A 23622-nucleotide genomic window follows, 5' to 3' on the forward strand; every position below is an offset into this window, starting at 1 on the left:
TGCATTGTAGGCCGTTACACGGGGCCTGGGCCACGACTAGGAGGGAAGAAACTCAGCAAATGGTATTTATTATGTGCCTCCTGCGTTGACGTGGTGCTCAGGGCCATATGAGGCAAGGTAGACGGGCTTGATGCTTTTCCCCTAGGAGCTTCCTTTCGCAGAGCAAACTCTGAGGCCTATGTGAAAATTATGACCCAATTCACTATGTACAATGTGGAGCAAAACTCTAATGAACTTTGATTTATAGTGTGCAGTACAAACCTTGATCTGCTCTGCCCTCGGGGCCACCAGAAGTTCTTTTTCATTTCGACCCTTTTTAATATCTTAACTGGTCTTAGGAAGCAGAGTTTACTGAATATAATCTTATCTTTTTTGGGGGGCCAAGAGTGGTCATGTCAGATGGCTGTTGGTAAACGTGCATTTGCTTCCCGCCGACATGCTCAGTGTGCTCTATGGTGGATGGAGGTGGACGGGGGATTAAGTGGGCCAGTTTATGTGGCTTTGATGTCAAAACCCCACTAAGCCACTTAACAGGCTGAGTGGCCTGGGACAAGTTGCTCCACCAGTCTGAGCTTCTGAGCCTTAGTGTCCTCATCTGTAAAATGGAACTGGTAGTAGTTACTCTGCTAGGATTAGGGAAGATGAATCTAGAGTTCATAAGCATCGTAGTATCTGCTATATGAAACACCCAACAATAATAGTTCTTATCTATCATATCAATATGAGATGGAATATAGATCAATCTCAGGACATACTCCAGAACTATTGGTTGCTTGCGTTGTGTGAGTACTGTAGTGCCTGCCCAGATATCTCCTCCTGGCCAAACCACCTGGTCCCAAGGAGCTGGGAATGTCAGCTGCTAATGACTCACAGTGTGTTCCCATTGCCCTCAGCCACCAGAAACTGCCCGGCCCAAGGTTATATACTCCCTCCCAGAATGGATGATGTGGATACAAAAGTTCAGCTCCATTGCCTCAATTTGGGACAACTTTGAACTGCTGTCCCAGCTCCAGAGTTGCCTGAAGAATCAGCTGAGGCCTCAGATGCAGCTGCCTTGGGGGCCAGCGACTCCCTTTGCCGGGTCCTCACCTCTTCCTGGAGCATGTCCCCAGAGCTCTTCCCCATAAGCCTGTGCCTTCACCTCCAATTTTACCTGTCAGACTCTGTTTCAAGAGACTGAGACCCAACAGAAAATCTTGCTTAAAAGTAGATTGTTGATTTAACCTTTTCCTGAGATTTGGCTACTTCTTTCAAAATTAATAAGCAGAAAAAATTTCAGTGAATTGTATTTTCTGGTTTTTCAGGTCCTAGCTAGCTGTATTAGTTTCCTCTCACTGCTATAACAAATCACATAATCAGAAATTTAGTGGCTTGAGACAACACAAATGTATCTTAAGTTCTGTTGTTCATAAATCTGAAATAGGTCTCACTAAGCTAAAATCAAGGTCTCAGTAGGACCACCTTCCATTTTGGAGGCTCTAGGGGAAAGTCCACATCCTTGCCCTTTCTAGCTTCTAGAAGCTGCCCACACTCTTTGGTTCATGGCCCTCCTCCTTCGTCTTCAAAGCCAGCAAGAGTGGGTCCAGGTGTGTATTACGTCACTCTGACCTCCTCTTTCTCTTCTTTCTTACACTTTTAAAGACCTTTCGATGGCATTAGGTCTACCTGGATAATCCAGGATAAATTCACTGTTTTAAGGTCAGATGATTAGCAACATTGATTCCATCTGCAACCTTAATTCTTCTTTGTCATGTAATATAACATATTCACAGTTTTCTGGCTTAGGATGTGCACATCTTTGAAGAGCCATTATTCTGCCTACCATTCTAATCAAAGTTTTACAATTTAACTGATAAGACAAATGGAAACCAGACCAAAATAAGTGAAGATGGACTGACTTGGACAATTACAATGTGTATACATTTTTTCATCTGGGATATTTTAGGGTTGTGAACATCTGGGAAACACAGAATGGTGGAGGGGGGAGCTTTGGGAGGAACTGGGCAGCAGTATAGGCAAAACTAAAATACTACTGCAAAAAGTCTAAAGGCTGTGCTTTGAGAAAATTTGAAAGGAGGGATTTAAGTAGGGTCTGATGTAATGACTAAACCCAGTTAGAATGTCTTTGGGCTGAGTTAGCTGCCCTGCTCACCAAGTGTTGGAGACTGAGAAAGTCTATGGAAGGGTGGTCCCACATGCCCAACATGAAATTGATTATCAAATGTCAGGCCATGAAAAAACCAAACGGGGAAATTTTATCAAAAGTTATCCCGCACTAGCTAGGAGCAGATGTAACACCAGGTTTCTGGCAATTGGGAGGCATTTAAGTTCAGGATAGCCCCATGAATGAGAGAAAAATCTCCACACATTACTCTCATTTGTCTTTTCAGAGCCAAGGACTCTGGATTAGGGCTCAATATTGCAGAACAGAGAGCCAGTTCAAGGTGTATGTGTAGGGGTGTCTCTATTTAGGTGCTGGGGCAGGGGAGGGCATCCCTTTCCTCAATGAACCCTTTGCTTATATTTACAATCCACGTAATAAATGTTTAAAAGTCCAGACAAGACACCGTTGAAAAGGACCTGATCAGTTTCCCCTGTCTTAGCAGAGCTGAGTGTCTGGGGCTTTCAAGCAAGTTACTTGTGAATATATATAAGGAAATTTAAGGTATGTTTTAAATAAACATACCAGAGCTTATGCATCCCACATGAGTCTCCCCTTCAAAGCAGTCTCCTTGGAAGACGAATCACTTATTCCAAAGGTACTGTTAAAAACACTCTGGATCATTTCTTTTTAGACACTTAAGTGCATTCTTTGGAGTATCTTGATGGGGCAAATATTTATTCTTTAAAGGTGGATTTGATTTTAACAACAGCCAAAATTCATTTAGATCAAAGTCTGGGGAATACGGTGAATAATCGAGGTAAGTAATACCATTTTAGATTAAAAGATGAGGCTGATATAGGTGAATGAGACTAGTTTTCTCTTGAGGGCTGTGGACGGTTCTGAGGGCCAAAGAGTAAGAACAATGGCAGCATTGATGGGATAAGTTGGCACCTTTCAAAGCAATTTCTTTAAAAGATTATACAGCTGAAGGTAGCAACATTTGGAATTTTTTAAAAATACATGTTTTTATTAATTTTTTTAGAGCGAGAGGAAGGAAGAGAGGGATAGAAACATCGATGTGACAAAGAGACATCGATTGTTTGCCTCCCACATGACCCTCACTGGGGCCTGCAGCCCAGGTACATTGGCCTTCACCAGAAATCCTCAACCCTTCAGTCCTTGCGCTGACACTCTGACCACTGAGCAAACTGGCCAGCGTGCTATTGTTTTTTCTTCATCAACATACTGTGTACACACAGACACATATACACCTATTCAACCCTAGGTGGGAGCAAATTCAAAATAGGGAATGCATTTCTGATATGATAATACTAGTAATTATCATTTATTGACATCCTTAGTGGGCCAGCCCCTTTCAACTCTCACTATAACCTCCTTAGGGGTAGGTACTTTTAGAGCCATTTTTACAGATGAGGAAATCGAGACCTAATGAGGTTAAATAACTTGTCCCAAAGCATCCAGCCATAGAGCTGTGGAGTCGGGATTCTAACCCACGTACTCCGGGTCCTACATCGACACCTTTAACCCCTTCTCACACAGCTGCCTCTGAAGGCTTGTCGGTCCTCTTCCCGCGACATGAGGACAGCACGAGTAGGGCTTCAAGCATGGACTCTGGGACCACATGGGCCGGGTTTGCATTGGAAACCCCGCTCACCCGCTTACATGTCCCGTGGCACCTCCTGTTTTCACTGTCATGTGGGGCTAACGGAGAGATGCTATAGGAGCAGCATCTAGCAGAGTCCTCCGGTCGGGAAACCAGAGCTGTAACTCAGTGTGAATGAAAACCTCGACTAATAGAACATTCTGCACAGAGTGGCTTTTGGCCCCATGTCCCCCTGCCCTGGAGATGGACATGCCTCAGGGGAGAGTGGTATCACCGCTCTGAAAGCCTTTGGCGATAGCCTAAGTATGAAAAACAGCCTCACTGATAGTGGGAAATTCTCTTGAAAGTGGGCAAAGTGTTTCCATCAGATTATGGCTGAATTCCAGGGGGGTGGAGGAGGTGACAGACAAAACCACTTAGTGTTCCTACTCAGCCCACAAGTTGACTCTGATCAAGCACTTTTCCTAACATGTGTTCCTGGAGAGCAGCTTGTTATGTGGGGCTGGGGGTTGCCTGCTGACCCCTACTCCTGCCTGGGACTCCCTCTTCCTCTCCCATCCCCCTCAAATAGTGCTTTCTTACACAGTGACATTAAGAAAAACCTTGAGTGGCCAGAGGAAACCTAACACTGCAGCTTAGAGTCTGGCTGGGCTAGAGCATTCGTTCGTTCATTCATTCATTCATTCATTCATTCATTCATTCATTCATTCATCATTTTTCATCTGCATGAGAAAAGTAAACAGCTAGTTTTACAGCTAAGAGGCCTATTATGAACGGAATTGTGTTGCCTCCAAATTCATGTTAAAGTCCTAACCCTCAATACATCAGAATATGACTGTATTTGGAGACAGGGCCTTTAAAGAGGTAATTAAGGTAACATGAGTTCACATAGGTAGATCCTAATCCAATATGACTGGTGTCCTCACAAGGAGAGGACATTAGGACAGAGACCGAGGGATGACCATGTGAGGACACAGGAAGAAAGTGCCATCTGCAAGCCAAGGGGAGAGTTCAGAAGAAATCAACACTGCGACTCCTTGACCTTAGACGTCCAGCCTCCAGAACTGTGAGAAAATAAATTTCTGTGGTTTAAGCCACCAGGTCTGCGGTATTTTGTTATGGCAGCTCTAGACAATTAATACAAGGCCTAAACTTCATTTTCAGGCTTGCACACATGTGTTCGGGGAGGGTGTGGATGCTCCCCAGGGAGGGTCCTGCTTCGAAACGCTTCCTGGAGATCAGAGCACCCCGCCAAGTGGTGCTGGGTTTTTAGCTCAAAGAGCTCCTGGACCGTCCTCCTGCACACCTGTGACCAGCACTCCTAGCTGTCACCTTTGCACCACCAGAGCAGCCTTCCTGACTTCTAAGCCCACTCACTCCAGCTAGGAACTGCTTTCAGACTTCTTGGGAGTGACTCAGATCTGGGGGATGCATCCACTGAGGTGATTCATTTTTAAAAGAGGCTTATTTAGCCCTGGCCGGTTTGGCTCAGCGGTTAGAGTGTCGGCCTGCGGACCAGAGGGTCCTGGGTTCAGTTTCTGCTAAGGGCACGTACCCCGGTTGCAGTTTTTCCCTGGCTCTGGTTGGGGTCTTGTGAGTGGCAACCAGTCGATGTGTCTCTCTCACATCGATGTTTCCCTCTCTCTCTTCCCCCTTCTCTCCCTCCTGCTTTATCTGAAGATAAATGAAAAAAAAAAAAAATGTCCTCGGTGAGGATAAAAAAATAAAATAAAAGAGGCTTATTTACATGATTATATCTACTAAATGATTTTATCCATTTTTGTTGTTGCTTGAATAACACCTGTTAAATGACCCAAATTGTGCCTTCTACCTGCCTTTTGAAAGAACACATTAACATGAATTTAAATGCATATTGGGTAAAAGATGTTTTATTTTCCAAGAGAGGATCTGGATAGTACTCAAAGGTGCCAGCAGGTCTTCTCAACCTTCCAGGTTCTCACCACATGAAAAATGAGGTACCATCTATGGTGCCATTGCTCACTCAACAAGTGACTGTTAGGGCTTTTACCAACGTGGACTGGTATCCCTCCTTGGTCAGCAACAATTCATAACCCAGAAATTCTTTATTAAATATTGAAATTAAAATGGCTTTCCTAGTTGGTTTTCCCCATTTGCTCACCTGTCAATAAGGAGCTTTAAAGATGATCTCTAAGATACCTTCTAGCTGCCAAGATTATAATTGTCTATTTTGTAAAATGGGCAAATGTGTGAGTCTCTCTATGGTCCCCAAACAGCATGCCATCATTCTAACCCAAATACTATTCATAGCTTAATTAATGCTATTGACTGAGGGACTGAATTAATTACTGAATGCCACTGGGTTCCCAGCTCCAGGGATCACACAGATGTAGAAGATAGTTTCTGCCTATCAAGAGCTCACAGTCTGAAGGGAGAGACAGATGTAAGAACAGATGCACTTCTCGTTCAATCTTTTTTTGTTTGTTTTCAGTTTTACTAATAATAATAATAAAAGTTTTATTTAATACCTACTCTGTGTCAAGCACCCTGTGGGGCATTATACAATGAATCTGTGTGTTCTACAAAGTAGATACTGTGCCCGGCCAGTGTGGCTCAGTGGATTGAGCTTCAACCCATGAACCGAGAGGTCCTGGTTCAATTCCTGGTCAGGGCACATGCCTGGGTTGCAGGCTCGATCCCTGGTGGAGGGCATGCAGAAAGCAGCCAATCAATGTTTTTCTCTCACATTGATGTTTCTATCTCTCTCTCTCTAAAAAAAATCAATAAAAACATATTAAAACAAACAAAACAAAGTAGATATTGTTGGAGCTATTTTAAAGATTAAAAAGAATGAAAGCCAGCAAGTGACTGAACGTAGGTCTAGTTGACTCCCTGTCATTTATATAATATGAACTATATAAGCTTTATTGATTCTAGATAGAAAAGCAGAATGGCACCAATATTTGATCTTAACAAAAAGCAGCAAGAGTTTATTATTTTTTCAGTTCATTCATTTAACCGACAATTTTTGAGCATCTTCTCAATGTCCAACCTACAATAGACACTGCGATAAATTAAAAAGCTAAACAAACTTCTGACCTGGTCCTGATGCATTCAGTTGTAGTGAAGGAGAAAAAAGTGTCAATAATAATTACAATGAAATAGGAGCAGTACTATGATGTAATAGCAGCAGAGTGCTCTGGGATCCTATGGTGGGGGCAACTGACTTTGGGACAGGTGACCTTTGAGCTAAGTCTTGAAGGATGCATAGGGATTCACCAGGCAGAAAGAAGGACATTCCAAGCAGAGAGAACAAAAAGTGCAAAAGTCTAGGAATATGAACAGAATACTGCTTTTGGGAAATGATGAGAAATTCTATGTGGCTGAGTGTAGGGGAAGCTAGTGAGACTCAAAGATGACGAAGCCAGTGGAGAGGTCAGCTGGGGCCAGGTTGAAGAGTCCATTAAAACTTACCCTATGACTGACAGAGACTTTCTAGGGAGGATAGTGACATCCTCTGCTTTGTTTTTAACAAGAAAGCCCTGGCTTCAGTGTGGAGCAGTGAATATCAGTCCTGGGGATCTTCAAAATATCCTAATGCCTAATGCTGCACACCAGGTCAATGGAATAAAAGTTCCCAGGAGTGGGACCCATGTGTAGGTATTTACAAAAAACTGCTCTGGGTAATTTTAATGTGCAGCCAAGGTTGAGAACCACTGGTATAGAGAGTACTCCAGAGAGAAAGAATTGGTGGTTGAGAGGCCAGTAGGGGGACTCCTGGACAAGACCTGGAGAACTCAGCCAGGGAGGTTCTCAAACTGCAGTGGGACAGATTCACCTGGAAGACTTTCTAAAAATGCAAACTTGTGGGGCTCCAGGTCTCAGCTTCTGGTTCAGCAGGTCTGGAGTGAAGACTGAGAATCTGCATTTCTAACCATTTCTTAGGTGTTGTTGCTGCTGCTGGTGCAAACCACTCTGCGAACTGCAGGCCTGTTGCCTGGCAGTGGAGATAGAGAGGAGAAAATGGACTAGAAGGTATTTCAGAGGAAGGGCGAGGGGGCCAGTCAACTGGGTGGATGGTGATGCTATTGACCAAAATGAGAATGAAGAAGCCCTTTTTACTTTGTGTATGATATGGGGGAGAAGACATTCAAACATGAAGCACTTGACACATTTGTTAGGAATACCTTTGTAAAAGCACCTGATTGGCAGCTGGAAATACTTTTCTAGTTATCAGGAAGAAGTGAGGCAAATTCTGGGACAAATCAGGACCTCAGACTTCGCCTAATTCAGGATGGTAAGGACTGATGACTATGCATGGCTTATGAATATAGATTACTTCTACTGGAGCCATATTTTTCTCTGATGACAACATGACTAATCTATAAAATACTATAGTGGTGTCTTTTAGCAAAAAAATAAATAAAAAAATCATATTATACATAAACCATTAAACCTAGTTGTTAAGTACATGTAGGTTAACTGTTATACTGCTTCCACCAGGTTTTTCTATTTATCTTTACACATGAATTTGAAAAGCAAATATGACTGTTATATATATATATATATAAACAGTTGCTTCTTGTATGTGCCCTGACCAGGATCAAACCTGCAACCTTGGAGTGTTGGGCTGATGCTCTAAACAACTGAACTACATGGCCAGGGCCTCTTTGTATATATTGATAGTTATGTTTGCTTCTTACTTGTGAGACAAGTTCAAGGCATTTGGCTGAGCCTCAGTTTCCCTAGGGGTGAAGGAGGGATGGATTTTGTGACTGCCAAGGACACTTCCAACTCCAGCATTCTACGAGTTTGCCTTTGATTCAGGGTCACCTTTGCCAGAAGGCTCCCCCGGGGCGGGTAACACTGGAAAACTTTTTTGCCTATTTTAATTTAAAAATTTTAGAGTATGTTTCTATCAGAAACCAGGAAAGCCTTATTTTCAGAGCTACGTCTTAAAGGTATTTCCGAGCTTGTTTCTCATTCCTCACTTGACAAGTGCTGTCACGGGGCTCCATCACTCCCAGGCTAACAGCTACCAATAAACAGAAAATTATTTCCAACCAGCGAACACACTGTTTACTTTCCAGAAAAATTGCACTATCCAATCTGACAGTTGATCAAGGGGTATCCTGCTGCTGTCAGCAGGGAGAAATGTTTAAACACACAGATAGCAGTTTAAACATTTTCTCATTATCACAGAAGAAGGGGGAAAAAACACAAATAAATAAATAAGTAAAAATGGCACCCAGACTCTCTAACCCCCTGCTGGGAGAGTAATGAAGCCGTGTCATGTGACCAGAAGAAGTGGGCTTTTATCTCTGGTCCCAGTACCGGTACTCAACTGACACCTGTCACATGACCCAACTTTGATCTTTCATCTGCCTCCTCCCCTCCACTTGGGGGAGTTGCCTTTTGCAGAGATGTGGGGCTGGTCGCGGTCATTGCAGCTCTGCTAGTGCCATCAGCTTGGTCTTTTGCAGATTCTGCCTCTAATCCCCTGGATCTTTCCTCAAACATTTAAACATAATAAATGACAAAACAGCTATAAAACTAAAAAGAAGACCAAAATAAATCTCAGAGAAGACCAAAACAACAACAACAATGCTGTTATATATTTCATATAAGCTTGCAGGAATTAAAATTTTGTCTGGAGAGAAAAAAATATCTATATATTGAAGCACTAATCTTCATTTATTGACTTAATTAGAGCAAGAGAGGAATAAAACCCAAGTACACATTGTTATAAAAGCGCCTGCAACTTTAAGTAGCCAGGCTCACTGCTGGACCATTGTCACAAACAGAATCAGAATAGGTATTGTCACCCTTCCTCCAGCAACTTCATTCCACACCCTAATCTAACTCTTCTACTCACCGGAGGATATTTTTTTCCATTTATCTCCAGATAGAGTGGGAGGGAGAGTGGGGTGGGGAGAGAGAGAGAGAGAGAGAGAGGGAGGGAGAGAGAGAGAGAGGGAGAGAGACATCAACTGGTTGCCTCCTGCACAACCTCGACCAGGGCCAGAGACTAAACTGCAACTAAGGTACGTGCCCTTGACTGGAATTGAACCCTCAACTCTGGTCCGTGGATCAATAATATGACTGCTGAGCCAAACTAGTCAGGGCTGACTCTTTTACTCTTTAACTTGGTTTCTTTTTGTCCCCCTAGACTCCTGCCTTACCTAGCTACCTTGAACCCCATGGCTTTGGCACATCCCTTTTATTTTTCTTCCACTTTGCTATGACCAGCACTACTACCACCATATGACAATCATCACTACCACCACCTCATCATCACCACTACTACCACCACCTCATCATCACCACTACTATCACCACCACCATCACCACTACTACCACCACCTCATCATCACCACTACTATCACCACCACTATCACCACTACTACCACCACCACCATCACCACTACTACCACCACCTCATCATCACCACTACTACCACCACCACCATCACCACTACCACCACCACCATCACCACTACTACCACCACCACCATCACCACTACTACCACCACCTCATCATCACCACTACTACCACCACCACCATCACCACTACTACCACCACCATCACCACTACTACCACCACCACCATCACCACTACTACCACCACCACCATCACCACTACCACCACCACCATCACCACTACTACCACCACCTCATCATCACCACTACTATCACCACCACCATCACCACTACTACCACCACCACCATCACCACTACTACCACCACCTCATCATCACCACTACTACCACCACCACCATCACCACTACCACCACCACCATCACCACTACTACCACCACCTCATCATCACCACTACTACCACCACCACCATCACCACTACCACCACCACCATCACCACTACTACCACCACCATTACCACCACTACTATTAGCTAATTTTATAGTGCTTATTACAAACCAGGCACTGTTTAAAATACTTTAAATGTATACCTCAGCTAATCCTCATAAACAATGTAGGAGATAGATACCATCGCCTCCATTTTACACGGGAGGCGATGGAAGCACGAAGAGGTGCTCCTCCTCGCACATGTTCTCTTGGGCAATCACATCTCTGCGACTTCAAGGACATCACTCCGCAGGTGATGCCCACAGAGAGCCAGTCCTTATTTTCTGGTTCCAGACCAGCAGTTCCAATCGTCTGATGTGCACGGCAAACTCAAGATGTCTAGAAATAAGCTTATAACCTTCTCTTCCAAACTAATGACCTGACTCTGAAGGATCTAACACGTTATCCAGGTCCCCAGACGGGAAACCCTGCAGCCATTCTTTCCCCCGCTCCCGCTCCCCGCAGAGTCTGTCTGTGGCCGAGTCTATCGTTGTCGTTCTCCACTTCCTCCTCAGTTACAGGAAAGCTGATGATTCAGGAACGTGAACCTCAGGAGAAGCGCTTCTCCTTCAGGTCAGGAGTAAATCCTGGCCGTTCTGAAGCAGCCATCTAGTTTCCCTCGCTGGCGGTTTGGGAGTGGAGTGCGACAGTCTCAACAGTAGGCGTGAAGAGAACGGGGCTTTCTTTGAAAAAGAAGCACATGGAAAGAAAGACCCTCTTCTTCAGCTGGACACTGTCATACCTGCATGTGATGCCTGCAGCTGTGGCAGCACCTTGTGACCACGATGGGAACCAGCCTGAGAGTTAAGGCAGAAGGACACTGAGATGAAGTGAAGAGAGATGGAAAAAACCTGCATTGTGGATGATGTTGACCCATCAAATTAAATAGTCCTGGAACCAACGGGTACTTCTGGACTTCTTTGGGACATAATATTCCCAGGGTTAAGCCATTGAATTGGGCTTTTCAGTTCCTTACAGCCAAATACGTTCTGTCACGTCTATATTTTCCTCAGACAGGGCTATCTTCTTCTCACCCCCTCGATTGCCTGCCTGGCAAACTCTCACTTTGAGATAAGGCTGAACTGTCATCTCCTGTGTGATAGGCCACACTGATGTGTTGTCATTGGCTCTTGTATTTATTTTCATCAAACTCACCATTAAACTCACCTGGAGGAACTGTTAATTTTTGTATTTCTAGTGCCTAGATGTTTGTTGACTGAATTAATGAATAGTTGGGTAGGTTAGTTTATATTTTGGTTCTGTTCTGGGCTCCCACAAGATTTTATTATAATATCCAATGATAGTTCTTACAATAGAAACACAATTTTACAAGCATGATAACTTGGATAAATTTATTACTGAGCACCTCAGATCTTACACCAGGTGCCATTAACCTCCTTAGGAGTAGAGAAGAGTTAGGAGTGGAGAATGTGAATAGCTTCAGACAGGATGGACTGAAATAAAACCACTCTGGGAGTCCATTTACAAAGGTGTCAAGAGTAACAAAAAGGTGTTAATCCTCTGTGTCCATGTAACCTTCAGGAAGACCTTTGGTTCTAAGAAAAGTAACCGCTCAGAGTGACTTTTCTTACAGAAGGTAACCTCCACTGGATGCTCCCAGAGATTTTATTTTAAAAAGGTGAAACTTTTCAAGAATAATGCCAAGGTGGTATTAGATGCACACTTAAAATACCAAGAAATGTTAAAAGATATCATTACCAACTCTCATAAAAATCCTAGCACTCGTCTGACTGTTCAACAGAACTTCCTCCCATGATGAAAACGTGTATCTGCATCGTGCAGTATGGTAGCCTTTAGTCACATGTGGTTAGTGAGCCCTTGAAATGTGTTAGTGGAACTGAGGAACTGAATGTTTAACTTAATTAAATGCCATGTTGGACAGCACAGGTATCTGTTTTACTCGCCCTGGTGCTAGTCAGGATAGGCTAGGTTATACTGCAGTAACAACCCCCAAATAGTAGTGGCTTAAAACAGTAAAGTTTCATTGCTCTCTCTCACTACACATCCATCATACGTCCTCTGGGGACTCTGTTTAGGTCTCTTCATTCTTCAACCTTCTTGAATGCTCGTGGTCACTGTAACAGAGGGAAAAGTAAAATGATCTGGAGGGTCTGGCAATCAAATGGATGCTTGGCCTAGAAATGACACATGTCACCTCCATTCACAATTCACTGACCGGCACCAATCATGTGGCCCTGCCCACCCACCAGAGGGCCAGGAAGGGCCATCTAAACGGAGCTCTGGAGACAAGTATTAGGCGAGTAGCACTAGTGACTGAATAAGTAAGCATCACTAACATAACTAACATATCAAATTGAACAACATCAAGTTATGTTTTAAAAAGTGAGGTGTATGTCGTACAAAGAAATCAGCAGAAACATGGGAGGAAAACACATGCACAAACACTAGGATGCTCCTTCCACAAAATCAAGGAAGGAAGATGGAAATGATGTTTTGGTGTTTTATACCTAATTTTTATTAAGCTTTTAAATAAGTAAATGTATTAATTAAAGACAAAGAAAGAAGTATAAGCATAATTTATCTTCTATTATAATTAAAGAGAATAATTTTGATGATTTCTACTCTTAAAAAAATCCCCTTTTCACAATAACACAAATCTACTCATTCCTGCAACAATAGGATTTCACTATAATTCTAAGTACAGTCTGTCAACAGCTGTTCAAAAATCATTATTAGACAATATTGGAATTAGAGGGGACCTTAGAGATCAGCTAATCTAACCTCCAAAGTGAGGATCCTTCCTACAGCTTTCCGTATCTTGTGGGTGCTGAGGACATCCACTAGTGTTGAGGGACTCATCCCATTGGTAGACAGTTGAAATTGTTCCAGAACACTTCTTGCTGTATCAAAAGTGGTATCTCTGCCCTGGCCGGTTTGACTCAGTGGTTAGAGCATCAGCCCTAACGGGTTGATGGTCACAGGTTGGATTCTGGTCAAGCGCATGTCCCTTGATTGCAGTCTGTCTCCGCCTCTGGTCGAGGTCATGCGGGAGGCAACCAGTCGATGTGTCCCTCTCATGTTGATGTTTCTCTCTCTCTACCTCCCTCCCACTCTATCTGAAGATAAATAGCAGAAAAAAAAAAAAAAAAAGAGTGGTATCTGTAAGCTTTCTATGTATTTGTCCTGGCTCTGCAGCCACCCAGCAGAGGGCCAACCACTTTGCTCTGTGAGAACCTCATGTTCTGGAAGGAAGTTCTCTGCCCCTGGGTTTTCTCGATTGGTTCTTCCTTGTGTGTTGGTCCCCATGCCCTCTGTTCTCCTAGTAGCCCTTCTTGGAGCATGCAGCACAGAGTTGGGGCAAGGGGTGCAAAAAACACAGACTTTGGGGGCAGAGAGCCTGAGTGTCAAATTCCAGCCATTTACATTTGACTCTGTGTTCTTCTCTGTGAAGTGAGGAATAGCTACACCCACCTCATAGTCTTAGGAGAACGAAACAGAATTAGATCTGTAAACTGATAAATGCACAAGAAATATTTACGCCAATATGGTGTTTCTTTTAAAGTGTGGATGGATAGAGTTAAACTTAATCATTTGGGTGTGATCTTGTCAGTAGAGGGTAAACTACTTCCCCTCTTTGGGACACCATCTTATTCCATCATTTAAATCACTTAAATGTGTTAGCATTATCTTTTGTGGACAGTCAGACATACTATTAATTCATTGTACTTAAAAGTACCAATTTCCACTAAATCACAGCCTTACTTAACTTGTTGACATTTTAAGTCTTAAGTGTAAGAACTTAAATCAGATAAAATTTTATTGGAATAAAGGTTGTATTGGCTTGCTGCAAATTAGTTATTTGCTTTTTGTTTGTTTATTTGTTTTTAAGACTTTATTTTTTAGAGAAATTTTAGGTTGAGAGAAATATACGGCAGAAGTTACAGAGATTTCCCATACACCCTACCCCACACATGCATAGCCTCCCCCATTATCAACACCCTCACCAGAGTGGTACATGTTACCATTGATGAACCTACATTGACACATCATCATCATCCAAAGTCTATAGTTTATATCAGGGTTCATTCTTGGGATTGTATAGTCTATGGATTTGGACAAATTGATGATGACATGTATCTGCCATTGTAGTATCATACAGTTTCACTGCCCTAAAAATCCTCTGTGCTCTGTCTAGTCAACATTCCCTCCTTCCTAAACCCTGGCAACTACTGACCTTTTTACTGTCTCCATAGTTTTGCCTTTTGCAGAATGTCATATAGTTGTAATAATGTATAGTATGTAGCCTTTTCAGATGGGCTCCTTTCACTTAATAATATATGCATTTAAGTTTCTTTCATGTCTTTTCATGGCTTGAAAGCTATTTCTTTTTAAAAAAATATTTTTTTATTGATTATTTAGAGGGAGGAAAGGAGAGATAGAAACATCGATGTGAGAAAAAAACACACCCCTTACTGGTGATTGAGCCCACAACCAGGGCACGTGCCCTGACTGGGAATTGAACTGGGACCTCACAGTCCATGGGGCGATGCTCAGTCCACTGAGCCACACCAGCCGGGCGAAAGCTTATATCTTTTTAGCACTAAATAATATTCCATTGTCTGGATGCACCACAATTTACTTATCCATTCATCTACTGAAGGACATCTTGATTGTTTCTAAGTTTGGGCTATTATAAATAAAACTGCTATAAACATCTGTGTGTAGGTTTTTCTGTGGACATAAATTTTCAATTCCTTTCAGTAAGTATCAAGGACTGCCATTGTTGGATCATATGTTTAGTTTTGTAAGAAACCTCCAAACTGTCTCCCCAGGGGCTGTACCATTTTGTATTCCCGCCAGTGATGAGCGAGAGTTCCTGCGGCTGCACACCCTCCCCAGCATTTGGTGCCCGTGTTCTGAAATTGGCCATTCCAACCGGTGTGCTGCACACATGAGCTTTTAGCAAGGTCTCAGTCATTTGAATCATGATCCAATACTAAATATCAGCTCCTTGTCAAGAGTTATATATTCTACAGATTCGATAAGCACGTGATTACTGGAAAGAACTTAGGTGCTGGAGATAGCCAGCCCTTGGGTTTGTACCTTAACTCTGGCACACTGCCATGGAGGAGTTATTGAACTTCTCTGACCTTCAGTTTCCTCCTTTGTAAAATGGAAGGAATGAATTAATAAGAACAGTACTTATTTCAGTGAGTTGTATGAATAAATTGTGTACCTTCTCTGATTTTATCCAAGTGATTAATAAAAATATTTGACCAGAATGGGACTGAAGACTGAACCTTGTACCACACCACTATCGGCCTTTCTCTAGGTTGAACAACTACTGTTCTTTGGATTCATATATCTGCCCCATCATCCAGTCCACACAGTTTTGTGTTTCAGGTATGTCTGGACCGGCTTTGTCCAGTGCCTTACCAAAATCAAATACTCACTAAGGTAGATTTCTTCAGGCTATTTGTATACCTTTTCCTTTCTTCCATCTCAGATTTGGGGTAGATAGATACTATTTTTTAATTCTCTCTTAATTAGTTCCTCCTTGGAAAGATATATAAAGGTCTCTGGTTTCCAGGCGACTACATTTCCTGAGTAGGTGATCCTTTGACGAAGTAACCTGAGTTTCCCTGGCTTCTTTCAGGAGTCATTATAGAAAACGACACGTGTGAACCGAGACAAATCTCTCATTTTATTTGAGGGTTATGTAGGCGCAAATGCATGTGTGTCTGTCTGATGGTACAACAGGGCTTGAATTACATCTCTGGGACTCTTTGCACCTATCTATCTATCAGTATCTCCACCATCAAATCGGAGCTTAGATTCCTCATCACTTTTGCAATCATCACAGACAATTAGGATTCAGTAGAAGGAGATAGCCTGAAATTTAATTCTAATCAGCGGCTCAATCCGAACTTCTAAAATCTAGCTGGGGTGGGGCGGTAGTGTGTTTTGATAGCACAGTTAGGGAAGGAAGAAGTGCCCCCAAGGAAATCCTAACAAAGAGTCTTAAACAAGTCCTTTTGTTAACAACTTTATCCAAGAGACCATCTTCTCTGGAGACTGTTTTAAACTTTAGACTAATCCGCTCCTTGCCACAGAAGTCCTTTTGTTGGGAGAAATTGTAAGTGAACACAGGAGTGACAGGCACAAACTCTGCCTCCGAATTCTTTCCATTGTCAGTCCCCTCTCTGTCCCGTTGTCCTTTCTGCTCAGGGATCTCTCTATCAAATGACGGGATGAGTGGAATTATTCAGAAGTCCTCTTCTCAGACTGTTTCAGTCTGTGTCTACTTTTTGAGCCTTCACTGTGAAATTCTAAGAAAATGACAATAGCAATAGCCATCCATTGCCTTTTCTTCAAGTATTATGTACTGTTGCCTTGGACCTAATATTTAAAATATTGAAAATATTTCAGGTCACAGGTGATAGTTAAAACCCCTGGTCCGGCGTGGTTATATCTGGAGCTTCTCAGGAAGCTGAAGCAAATTAAAGTGGACGCAGCAGTAATGTAGCCCTAGGCATAAATGGAGAATAAACAAAATCAAAATAATAAATGACATTGTAGAGATTGAGTTAAAAAAGCCTGTTCAACATTATTGCAAAGTTACGGATGGAATTCTATCTATTGATAGAAAAGGTAGTAATAAATTATAACAGAGGCAGCATTTTACCCCTGATAATAAGAACTAAGTAAACTTTTAAAATAACCAAAATCTATCTTTGGATCTACAGACTACAGTTGTGCCACATCACACCTCACTGTGCAAAACACACCAAGCTTTGAAACAGTTGTGTGAAGTGCTTGGCCCATGGCGTACCCCAGTACCTTTAGCGCCCCTCTTTCTCCACTGCAGACACCGGTCTACATTTTTTACCATACCTGAAACGGACATTTTGAGGATCTTTTAAGAGTCTTAATTTTGAGGCACTGCTTGCTGTTATAAGTCCTAATACCCCAATTTACATATTGAATCTCCTGAAAAGTGAATATTTTAACATAAATTCAATTTAATGGAAAAGATTTACAGGCCCCAAGTGTCCGTTGATTATCACTTTTAGTCTCTTTAACTCCAGCACTTCCAGATTTTGCTGATACCGAGCCATTTATTAAACAGTTTAATTGCTCTAGCTTTTCCCTTTTGTGGTTCATCTCCTACGGGTTTTATCTCCTTACATTAGTACCAACGGCCTAGGGACACCGGGAGATTACTCCAGGCCAAACCTGCCTCCTCCCCTCCACTTCAATGGTCTGCACAGGCACCAGTTTGATACACTGACTGCTTTTAATTGCTTTTCCATTGTGACGGATTCACATCTACAGGTAACAATTCTTTGTGAAAAGTCACTATTGATCAGAGAGGCAGGGTCTGGTTGCTAAATAAAACAAAATAACAATAGAAATGATAATAATGCTTACTGTAGCACCACCATCTGAAACCATTTCCGTCAATGTCTTTGATAGTTTTATGAAGCACAAATCCTTCACTTTATAGAATGTAGTTAAAGTAATTCTATTTTCATAATTAGTGGGCTTCAAAGGGCACTTACACAGTCAAATCTCTGTTCTAGAAAATATTTTGCATGGGAAATTTTATATTATTGTATTGCCTGTTGTAATTCCAATTGTATATTGTCAAAATACAAATTTAGGCATTTCAGAAAATGTCTGAGGAATAGCTATAATTCGAAACATCCTTGATCTTTCCAAACTTCTAAATACAATGATCTTAGAAGATCCATAAGGGAGACTCCTTGATGTGTACATATCTTTAAATATCAACAGTCAAAGAGAAAGCCAAGACTAAGTGGCGAAGAGCCGAATCCTGCTTTGTCAACAACACTGGGGTGTGGGAGGGGTGTAGGGAGTATGCCAGTGGTGACCATCTAGACCCCAAAAGTTCTGTTAGGAAGCACTGCCGAGCTGTGGTGGCCAAATCATAGTCTAATGTTTGTGGCTTGGACTACAGCCAGGGTCGTCCAAAAGGATGGCTGGCCGGCGCTGTGCATGGGTCCCACTTTGATTCCTCTATTTAGATCACTTCCCCTCTGCCCACCATGGACGGCCCAGTGTGGGACGTGCTCTCTTCGTGTCCAGGGACGTCTGTACTATGGTGTTTTTGGAGCTGTCCCACCTGGCTCCCTGTGCCTTCCAGCAGAACTGCCTTTAGGGTAGCTTTGGGGAAATCCCTCACAGCACCTCTGTCTCCTCGAGATTACTTTGGAAGGCTGGGTTATACTAGCTTGGTTGAGGAAACTCCTGAGAACAGCTGTGTCTGTGACATTTGTGGGTAGCTCCTGCCCGTCCATCAGGCCCTTTTGGTTCCCAGAACTCACCCTGAATGAGAGGACTCCCTATAACCAACTACGCAGGTGGTTTAGTCTAAGAAGCCTGTAGTAGTGGTGACTTGATTCTCATAGGCCTCTAAAGCCATCTCCTGGGCAGGGCCAGACTCTGAACCAGGTCTTCCCTGGCACTTGGAGGCAGGCCAGTGGGAATTTGCACCACCACAGTGACCAAGCCCCTGGTTTACCTGGAACTGCACTCGTCTGAGCACCGAACATCTCACATTCCCAAGACACCCCTCAGTCTCACACCTCTGATTTTGTCCTATCGGCTGATGGGGGAAACTTCGTAGTTAAGGAAATACAACGTAAGAGTGGAAATCCTTCGTTCCCCGTGTCAGCTGGAGGCCTGACCTTTCAGTTTTGTCTTGGGAGCCTACCACTGCTCTGGGAGTGGGAGAGACAGGTGATGTACATTACCACCCTCTTGTCACAGCCTGAAGAGTCTGGGCCACCTGTCCCTGCAGGGGGGACGAAGAGCCGGACAGAGCAGAGGTGCTCGGCATCTGCAAGCCCCGCCCTCTCCTGGCAGCGATCACTTTTCAGTTGTCATAGGAGCCTCTCTGTTGGGGCCATTACCTGGAAGGCTCTTGGTGATGTCCCCCTTTCTTTTCACCAGCATTTGCTAAACTGGGCTGAGTGGTGACCTTTGCGGTAGGAAGCCAAAAGGTCATACATTTCTGGCTTCAGCCTTACTCCTGAAACTGTAAACAAAGACTCCTCTGTATGGAAAAAAAGAGAAAAAGCACCAACATGTTATTTCCTGGGATTTCACAGTGTACTTTTTATGTTTTTGTAATATTTGTCACCTGAAGAGATGTCAAAACATGAGCCAGACTTACTAATAATTTATACTGACTCATGGATAACTTATTTTACGGAATCTACGAACATTTGTCCAGCGGCTCCTATTCAATCCAATGCAATGTATATTTACCAGCACTTGGGTATGGCACAGGTGTTGAAGATGGTAAAAATAGGAATAGAACAGGGAGACTTACACAAACTAACGGGCAAGGGCCTAAAGTGAGGTGCAAACAAAGAACCAGGACAACCCCTCTTCTAAGTCCACTAAGGAGCATGGGAGAAGCATGGACAGGAGCCCTTTGGGCCTTGAAGGATGTCTATGTCAATAGTCAAGGACTTCTAGGGAGAACATTCCTGGCTGAAGAGTCAGCATGAGGAAAGGCACGAAGGAAGGCAAGTATTTGAGAGAATGCAAGCAATCGTGCATGATTAGAGCAAGGCAAGCTAAAAGGTGAATTTGGAAAAATAGGTTAGAACGAGATGCTGAATGGAGTTATCAAGCTAAGGAGTCTGAACATCTGTTCCAGCAGTGACAGGTAATGGGCGTCCTGCTGGGCTAGATATGTTTTGGAAGGTTTCAAACCCTGTTACTTTAGCTGCATTAGGGAATCTATTTAAACAGACTCTAAGTGCAGCTTCTGTAAATTAAAAAACCTTTTTTGAAATATATAGATATTACATTTGTCATCTGATTCCTGTATTTGGTTAGTTCAGAGGGCTGGCAGTTTCTACTTTTATAAATGCCTGTGTTTGTTAAGTGTGTTGTTCCTGGGTGCACCCTATGCTCAAGCTATGGGCCAAGATCTCCAAAAGTTAACCTTTAAAGGGGCTCATCTGCAAAATGGGGATAATAAAACTTTCTGGCAGATTGTTCTACATTTGAAGAAGATATATACAAGAATTCTCGGGTGGTTCCTGATACACAATATATTTTAAACAAGTACTTTGTTACAAGCATTAGTATAGATATCTGGGAAAAACAGCAAGAGGCACCAGCCACATTGTCACAGCACATCCACAACCCCTGTTCAGGACATCTTTCCACTGGGCATTGCTTTGCCGGGCTCACAGTCAGCGCAAGCCTGGGTGGCTCTAAATATCACAAAATTTACAAAAGGAGAAGCTTCTAGATTTGGCTCACCAAGAGCCTAAAATGCCTTAATACTATTGTTTGCTGGAAGCTGTTCACACCTGAAGGGAAGAAATAAAACGGCAATGTGGGTTCTGCCTTGCTCGGCCTAGACTTACGCTTTGAATAATCTGTGGCCCTGACTCCTTGGGTTTAGAAGTACATATTTTCTAGGCTGGAGAGGGGACACGTCAAGTTTTGTTGATACGCATAATACATTTTCAGAGTTACGTCATGTTATGCAATTTTATATTCTACTTTCTTTTTAGTTCGTGCCATAGCATAAACAGTCAAACAGTTAAAATAAACAGAAACTTTATAGATTACTCTCAAATCAACTCAAGTCTAAACTGTCTTGGGAACTTCCCTCGGGGAGGCGTGTGCTCTTGCCTTTGGGACAGTGGCACGAAGATGTCCCTCAGGCTTCCTTGCCTCTCCAAAGCAGCAGCTCCTCAAAAGCAAGGAGAGAGGGAGGAGGGAGGAGGGGAAAGAAAGGGGAAAAAAGGGGTTGAGGGGTTGAGAGATAGAAAAAACAAGGGAGAGGGAGAGGGAGGGAGGGAGGAAGGGAGGGAGGGAGGGAGGGAGGGGGAGAGAGAGAGAGAGAGAGAGAGAGAGGAGAGAGAGAGAGAGAGAGAGAGAAACATTATCTGACAAAACAGTGCTGGGAAAGCAGCCAGTTAATCAAAGGGATTCCAATTTGGCCATGGACTGCTCGACTCTCCTTCCCAATTCATGGGGGGTGGGGGGAAGAAAGACAGAAGAGAGAAAAAGAAGGAAGGAAAAAGGCTTCAGAGCAGTTATCCTGCAGCAATCTCACAAATGCAAACCCTTCCATTCACTGACTCCTCATTAGCTTACTGAACCTGACAGCATAATTATCGCAGCTGCTTCACGCTTAGAATAAATAAATACGAAAGTGGGTGTTTAAACATATTTTGAGAAGGCAAATTCAGTCATCTAGACAGTCAGTAGGACAAGTTTATTTAAAACTTTTAGATTTTTATGTATTTAGATCATTTCGGAAGGAGATAATGAGATAGTTGTCTTTCAGTCTAATTGAGTTCCTAAGCTCCTGGCTGTTGGCTGTCACCCCTTTCAAACTTTGCTTTAACTTCCCTTCCTTTAGAAATTCGATCCTGGTGTCTCCATTTACTCTTCCTGGGCTGTGAACCCGGGAAGGCACAGTGCACTGGAGTGCAGAAAGTGACTTAATGGGATTGAGGAGCTAAATAACCTTTCACGGGAAACAAGATAATCAAATCTCTTACTCGTCTGTAATGGCTAAAAGAGAAAGCCCACGTTACAAAGAAAGCTTGGAAATTAAACCATCGTTTCAAAATGTCTTGTACTTTCTCGTCACGTGGTGTTTGCTCTACTCTTACACATCATCAGTCCATCAGCTAAAGCTGCTTAGTGCTTTTACTCACTCGGAGTGCACAGGCCTGGTGAGGACGCGGGGATTTTAGCTCATGTGTATGTACATAGGCTTCCTATCTTTAAAGCCCAAAGGATCACAGTCTTTTAAATTGAAGTTGCGAACAAACAAGGAGTGCTCTTAAAACTGACGAGGGGCACAGCACACGTGCATTTCTGATGAAAGCAGATGGTCTTTCCTTTTAAACTTAATTAGTGCCTATCTTTTCCTCCCCCTCCCACCTCTCATCTTCCCAGGACCAAATTTATATGAACCCTTACATTCAGTGTGTTAAAAGCTTTATAAAATAAACATTCTGTCAATTTGGGATAAAGAAAGTTAGTATTCACCCATTGCGCAGGTTGAGAAATTAAGGTTTATGAAGGCCAATAAGGCATCTTACATGGGAGAAAAAAGGAGAAAACTCAGGTCCTTTACCTCTCCATCTAGAGCTTAGACTCCCTGTACCATTTGTCATACTTCATTCTTTTAAACAATAGAGGCAATAAACATCAACATTAAAGACAACTTTAAAAAAGAAAAAAAAAAATTATCCACAGCCCTAAACTGGAAGAGCATTTTATTTTTATATCCTACCTTTTAATTTTGTTGATATGCATAATACATTTCACAGGTGAATCATAATATGTCATCTTTCTCTCAGCTCATGTCATAGCATAAACATTTCCATATTACCACACACTCCTGTGAATTGTTTGAAATTGTTATGTAGTACCGCATGCTGAGTCAGTATGCCAACGTTTGTTCAATTGGTTTGCTAGTGTTGAATATTTAGGTGGTTTCTCTTATTTTTATTTTGTATTTAAAAAGAAATCATAGACAACACTACAATGAACACTTTTACGCATATAGACTTTCTTTTCCCTGTTCAACTGTTTCTTTGTATAATTTCCAGGAACCAAAGTATAGGGTTGAAGGTTGTGACCATTTTTAGGGCTCCTGATATGTATGCCACAATGCTTTGCAAAGATTTCCCCAACTGACACTGCCATCAGCAGAGAATTATTTTACCACAACCTCACAAACACCAAGAATCATTAGATTAAGGGAAAATAGACTAATTTAACAGTTATTTGTATTCATTTAATCACTAGTAAGGCCATCTATTTATTTCATGTGTTGATATGCTTTTTTTCCCCCTCCTTTGCAGAAATTGCTCTTTTATGCCTTTGCCTAATTTTCCATTGCATTCCTGATATTTTTCTTATAAAATTGAATGAGTTATAGTAAAACAAAAAATAAACCACTATCAATTAAGAAATAGAAAAACCTAAGGATGATTGTGTATTAAAGAAGAACAGAAACCAAGACAAAAGGTCAGGGGTCTCTGTTAAACATAAAA

General features: G+C 42.5%; 1 protein-coding gene across 1 annotated transcript in view; it reads right to left on the reverse strand.

The window, feature by feature from the left end:
• Positions 1 to 17029: 17029 nt before the first annotated feature.
• Positions 17030 to 23622, reverse strand: part of CDK15 (cyclin dependent kinase 15) — a 92459-nt gene continuing 85866 nt past the window's right edge. The window contains exons 13-14 of the mRNA XM_036254664.1: positions 19489 to 19631; positions 17030 to 17080 (exon numbers count right to left, since the gene is read on the reverse strand). Coding sequence (XP_036110557.1) covers positions 19522 to 19631 — 110 coding nt within the window. The 3' untranslated portion in view covers positions 17030 to 17080; positions 19489 to 19521. The remainder of the gene's footprint in view (positions 17081 to 19488; positions 19632 to 23622) is intronic.

Source organism: Molossus molossus, unplaced genomic scaffold (assembly GCF_014108415.1).
Source record: "Molossus molossus isolate mMolMol1 unplaced genomic scaffold, mMolMol1.p scaffold_m16_p_11, whole genome shotgun sequence".
NCBI classification, from domain to species: domain Eukaryota; kingdom Metazoa; phylum Chordata; class Mammalia; order Chiroptera; family Molossidae; genus Molossus; species Molossus molossus.